This window comes from Geotrypetes seraphini, chromosome 19, assembly GCF_902459505.1.
Source record: "Geotrypetes seraphini chromosome 19, aGeoSer1.1, whole genome shotgun sequence".
NCBI classification, from domain to species: domain Eukaryota; kingdom Metazoa; phylum Chordata; class Amphibia; order Gymnophiona; family Dermophiidae; genus Geotrypetes; species Geotrypetes seraphini.
The window spans coordinates 67,566-73,565 of record NC_047102.1 but is presented as its reverse complement, the minus strand read 5'-3'; the positions used below and the strand labels follow the sequence as shown (position 1 = coordinate 73,565).

Here is a 6,000-nt window from a genome sequence, read left to right as displayed (position 1 = left end):
CCCAGAAGTGTTTGGATCTGTACCCACCCTATAGATTTTTGTGTACCAAAAGTCCCAACCAAGATCCCACTAGATTTGGAATAATGAGCCCCACAGTGACATGTGACTAGCAGTGCTAGTCTTCATTCACCAGCTTTTCATGCACTGCCCAAAACAGCACAAGGAAACCCCCCCCCCCAAAAAAAAAAACAACCACCCCAGTCCTGCCTGGATTTCAGCTGTGCAGCTTTTCCTTAAGGTTTAATGCAGCAAAAAGAGCAGGGCAGTGAATGGCCTTGTCCCCTTAGCCACGGTGAACACAGTTTTTTCCCCACCATTTTGGCGGGTTACCCACAGCTAGCCGCGGGTAACAGCCACTGTGTCATTCTCTGGCTCTTAGTTCTGAGCTCAGGTGGTTGTTAAGCTGGCTCAAAACCAGTTCTGGAACTGTTCCAGTCCTGATTTATGATTTCATGGGATTTGAAGTCCTGTTACCTTTGTTTTGACTTGCTGCATAGAAAAAGATAAACAGGCATGAGGAGTTTCTGCCTCCTTTTGGTCATCAGTTCTTTGCCTTCCCAGACTGGAAGAAGTGGTTTCCTTGTCTTTGGCTCCAGCTCCCTAGCCACTGCATCTCTCAGCAAGGAAACCAGGTTTTTGGCTCTGAGTTTCAGTCCAATGCTGCACCATTAATACAAGGGGTAAAAGCTATCTATTAATCAAAAGACTGTACCCTAGTCTCAGCATAGGGAGGGAGAAGCATTAGAGCAGTGGTCTCAAACCGCGGCCCGCCAGGTATTATTTTGAGGCCCTCGGTATATTTTTCATAATCACAAAAGTAAAATAAAAGTTTCTTGATCATATGTCTTTTTAGCTATAAATTACAATATTATTATTGAACCTTAGCCAAAAGGAAAGATTTATAAATTATAGTGTTACCTCATACAAAATTATTATTTCTTTAATAAGACATCACCCATTTTTCCTGAGGCCCTCCAAGTACCTACAAATCCAAAATGTGGCCCTGCAAAGGTTTTGAGTTTGAGACCACTGCATTAGGGGCTGTCAGAGCTATGACCTATGCTGAGTCGAAAAGTGGCAAAAGTTTATTATTTCCCAAGGTAGGAAGGCAGCTAGCTTGGGCCCTGCTGATCTGGGTTCAAGCCCGGATTGAACCCCCCCAAAACGCAGACCTCCCTTTCCTAAGATTAAGAAGACTGTCAGCAGAGCTCGGCACCATCCCCTGCCAAATCTAGCCTAGCTAAGCTAATACCAGCAGTGAACGCGGGGAGCGCCCGAGAGTCGCGGCTGGAAAGCAACTGGTGGCACCAGTAAGTGGGAGGCTCCGAAAAGGCCCAGGCACCAGCAGAAGGATGCTGAGGGGACATGCCTGCGGATCGCAAGGACGAGGTGTGCCGGAGAGCTTTGCAGCTGCTGCTGCAGCTTTGCTCGGACGGGACGCTGGAAGCCGAGGACTGTCCGGATTTCACGTCCTACCAGCGGGATCGAGCCAGAGCACGGCTTGCAGACCCAGGTAGAAAACTTTGGCTTTTGTTACGTTGCATGCTGTAAACTGCATTTTAGGTGGCAACATAGCGGGTGTTAAGAAAATGTCATCTAAATTGATCGTTTGAGAAAATAAAATGGCTCTACAGAATCTATTCCCCATGTCAGCCTTCCCAGTTTTCCCTCTGAATCCATTAAAATTTAGCAACTTTTCCTTTCAGTCCATTATTTTAATCTACATCTGAAGATCAGCAAAAAAATGTAATGACTTCAAAATACCAATCAAAATATATTAATTTAGTTTTCTTTCATATTAATATGTCTATGATTGTGCTGTTTATGTTTTTTGTAATTGGCCAAGATGCAGTAAAATTACTGGGATATAAATAAATCCTGCACTAAGCAGATTGCCTGGGATGCTATGTGCTTTTTTTTCTGCTGATTGAGTGTCAACATCACTAACAGATGTACATAATACACACAACTTGTTAATAAACAGGAGCAACTGAATATGGACTCGGTAGTTCATTAGTTATTATCATTCTATTCAGTGACTTGAAGGACTTAAGGAAGTCATCAGGTCCCAGTAAATTTAGCCACACACCAATGGCAGGATTTTAAACAGAGTGCTGCTAGGGATCTATAGATTCTGGGGCCCAGAGCAAGGTTAATAAAAAGCATGAGTTTCTGCAAAGGAAGCGACAGCGGAGGGAATATAGGGGCTTGTGGGGGGGGGGGGGGTGTGCATGATATATAATCATATAGGAACATAAAAATAGTTATACTGGGTCAGACCAATGGTCACGGTACACAATCCAGGTCACTAATATCTGGCCAAAATCCAAAGAGTAGCAACATTCCATGCTAGTGATCCAGAGCAAGCAATGGCTTCCCCCTTGTCTTTCTCAATAACAGACTCTGGACTTTTCCTCCAAGAACTTGTCCAAACTTTTCTTAAAACCAGCTACGCTATCTGCTCTTACCACATCCTCTGGCAACGCATTCCAGAGCTTAATTATTCTCTGAGTAGAAAAAAATTTCCTCCTATTGGTTCCCTGTAACTTCATCGAGTGAACCCTAGTCTTTGGAGTGAAAAATCGATCCACTTGTACCCGTTCTACTCCACTGAGGATTTTGTATCTCCCCTCAGCTGTCTCTTTTCCAAGCTGAAGAGACCCTTTTATCAAAATGTAGTAAAAAGTGGCATTATTGCATGTGTATGTGCAGTGCCATAGCTAGGGTCGGAGGCGCCTGGGGTGGTGCCTCCCCCCCTCCCCCCCACGCACCCTCTTCTCTGCCCCTCACTCCTTCCACACCTCCCCACATCCCCACACTCGAGCCCTCCCTTCCCCTCATACCTCTTTAAATCTTCGCCAGAGTGAGAAGCTTCTTTGGTCTGCTGCTCACGCCAGCATTGGCTTTCCCTGTGACATCACTTCCTGACCCCACGAACAGGAAGTGATTTCAGAAGGGAGCTAAGCCAGCGTGAGCACCAGTTTGGAGAAGTTGCTTGTGCTGGCAGAGATTTCAGGAGGTGCGGGGGTGAAGGGAGTGGCATGTTTCCCCCACCAAAATGGCACCTGGGGTGTTCTGCTCCCATCCCCCTTTACTACACCGCTGCATATGTGGGTCATTCCTGTGTGCTAAGGCCAAATTTCAGAGTTTTTCAATTCATGGCCATATGCTAATTTTTTCCATTAGCATGTAAGACCCTATTTTGTAGGCCGGAAGGGCTCATGTGCTAACCACATGCTGGTCTTAGTGTACAATGTAGCTGTGCTACTTCTCAATTATTGTTATTTTTTTATTTACTTTTCTATACCGTTCTCCCAGGGGAGCTCAGAACCGTTTACATGATTTTATTCAGGTACTCGAGCATTTTTCCCTGGGCTCCAAATCTATCTAATGTCCCTGGGGCAATGGGGGGGATTAAGTGACTTGCCCATGGTTACAAGGAGCAGCGTGGGTTTGAACCCACAACCTCAAGGTGCTGAGGCTATAGCTTTAACCACTGCACCACACACTCCTTGTATAACTCCACAATTCCTAGATAAGAGATGTTTCTCTTAGTGGAATGCCATGTCTGAAATGAGTTAAGGATAATCATAGCCTGGACATTGTTTTTTAATAGGATAGAGCTTGATATAGTTCTAACTGTTTGGATTTTACTATTTTGATATGGGTGGAAGCACTCAACACAATTGTAAGCTATTGCTGGTGTGCCATATTCAGTAACCTCTTTAGAAAAATTGTTGCTTGGTTCTTGAAGAAAAGAATGCAAACAAAATACACCTGATAGAGAGCAGAATTACGTCCAGAGTATTTACAGCTGCATTGCAATTTTTAATTTTAATGAACAGCATTATGGGTAATTGGCTATTAGAAGGCATGAAACCATTAGGAACTCTAGAATATAATTATGCATGTCATTAAAACATCACTTATTTATTATTTAATAGTAAATTATGAGTCATTAAAAATGTTTCATAGAGTCGCTTGCTGACCTTGGCTTTTGAAGTTGAAGAAATGAGATACCAATGATTTGTTTAGTTTAATAAACAGGAAACATCAAGGAAGGAAGTTCTGAAAAATAACTCACAGTGCACTTTCAACTGCAATTATCACATACAACACATTTTACTACTAAGATGGTGAGGCCAGATGTGAGATGAAAGCAATTTGGCTATGCACTAGTGACCTAGATTGGCCATCGTGAGAATGGGCTACTGGGCTTGATGGACCATTGGTCTGATCCAGTAAGGCTATTCTTATGGTCACTATCCTGAGAGTTAGAAGCTTTCTTCTTTTAATTTAAAAAAAAACAACCCCACATTAAATTAAGCAAAGAACATTTGTAACTAGCGATCCAACACCATAAGGGTACCACCATCCTCAAGGAATAAAAATTATTGGGAAGCAATTTCTTTAATTCTTCATTGGGTCCCATTGAGCTGAGGATTATTTTGCCTTGAACCAGGGGTGCCCAATACGTCGATCGCGATCGACCAGTAGATCGGGAAAGCAACGTGAGTCGATCGCTGAGCCCATCCCGGGCTCTGTGATAGACTCGTGGTGTCATCCCAATCTACTGGGTGATCAGCCTTCCTCTCCCCGATGTCCCTCACCACCCTCCCTCCAGAAGCGTCGGACCAATCAGCATTCTGCTCCCCGACGTCAATTTTGATGTCGGAGAGGAAGTTCTGGGCCAGCCAATTGCTGCCTGGCTGGCCCGGAACTCCTATCCGACATCAGAATTGACGTCGGGGAGCGGAATGCTGGTCAGCACGCTGCTTCTACAGGGAGAGCTTGGGGCGGCAGTGGCTTGGGGGCCTGTTCCCCGATGGTAGCAGTGGCAAACTGGTGGCTTGGGGGAGAGCAGGGAGAAAGAAAGAAAGGGGGCAGGAAGGGAGAGAGAAAGGGGGGGGCAAGGAGACAAAGAAAGAAGGGAGTCAGAAAGAAAGGGGCATGGAGAGAGAGAAAGAAAGGGAGGCAGGGAGACAGAAAGAAAGAAGGGTCAGGGAGAAAGAAATAAAAAATTGGGGGAGAGAATGAGATCTGGAGGAGAGGAAGTATACAGGAGGCTGAAAGAAGGGAAGAAATATTGGATGCACAGTCAGAAGAAAAGTGCAACCAGAGACTGAGAATGATTTTATTTTCAATTTAGTGATCAAAATGTGTCAGTTTTGAGAATTTATATCTGCTGTCTATATTTTGTACTATGGCTCCCTTTTACTAAACCGCGATAGCTGTTTTTAGCGCTTGGAGCCTATGAGTGTCGAGAGCTGCGTGGGGCATTCTGCGCAGCTCCCTGCGCTAAAAACTGCTATCACAGTTTAATAAAAAAATGTCTATTTTTGTATAGTTGTTACTGAGGTGACATTGCATAGAGTCATCTGCCTTGACCTCTTTGAAAAAACCCCGGAATATAAACGATAATTAACATTTTCTGTGCGTACAGTGTGCTTTGTATTTTTTTAAAAATGTTATTTTTGGTAGATCATTTTGACTTGGTCATTTTAAAAGTAGCTAGCAAGCCCAAAAAGTGTGGGCACCCCTGCCTTGAACCATATTTATTTTCACTTTTGCATTTGCATTTAGCTGATGTCTGGCAGTCGTAGCACCACATAAGTTACATTTAATTTTATCAGGAGCCTCGCATGAAGAACTTTTTCAAAAGCTTTCTGGAAATCTAGATACACTATATCAACTGGTTCACCTTTATCCACATGTTTATTCATATCTTCAAAAAAGCCAAGCAAATTGGTGAAGCAAGACCTCCTTCGGCTGAACCCATGCTGACTCTGTCTCATTAAATCATGTTTGTCTACATGATACACCATTTTATTTTTTATAATTGTTTCCACCATTTTGCCCAGCACTGAAGTCAGGCTTACCAGTCTGTAATAACCCTGGAACCCTTTTTAAAAATCGGAGTAACATTGGCCACCCTCCAATCTTCAGGTACTACAGTCGATTTTAACGACAGGTATTTGGTGAAGATCTGTATGTGTTTTA

At 43.7% G+C, this 6,000-nt stretch overlaps 1 protein-coding gene across 1 annotated transcript in view; it reads left to right on the top strand.

Annotated features, from left to right (window-relative positions):
* Positions 1–1,365: 1,365 nt before the first annotated feature.
* Positions 1,366–6,000, top strand: part of SYT9 (synaptotagmin 9) — a 37,464-nt gene continuing 32,829 nt past the window's right edge. Inside the window, exon 1 of the mRNA XM_033928676.1 lies at positions 1,366–1,513. Within this exon, the coding sequence (XP_033784567.1) occupies positions 1,366–1,513 (148 nt within the window). The remainder of the gene's footprint in view (positions 1,514–6,000) is intronic.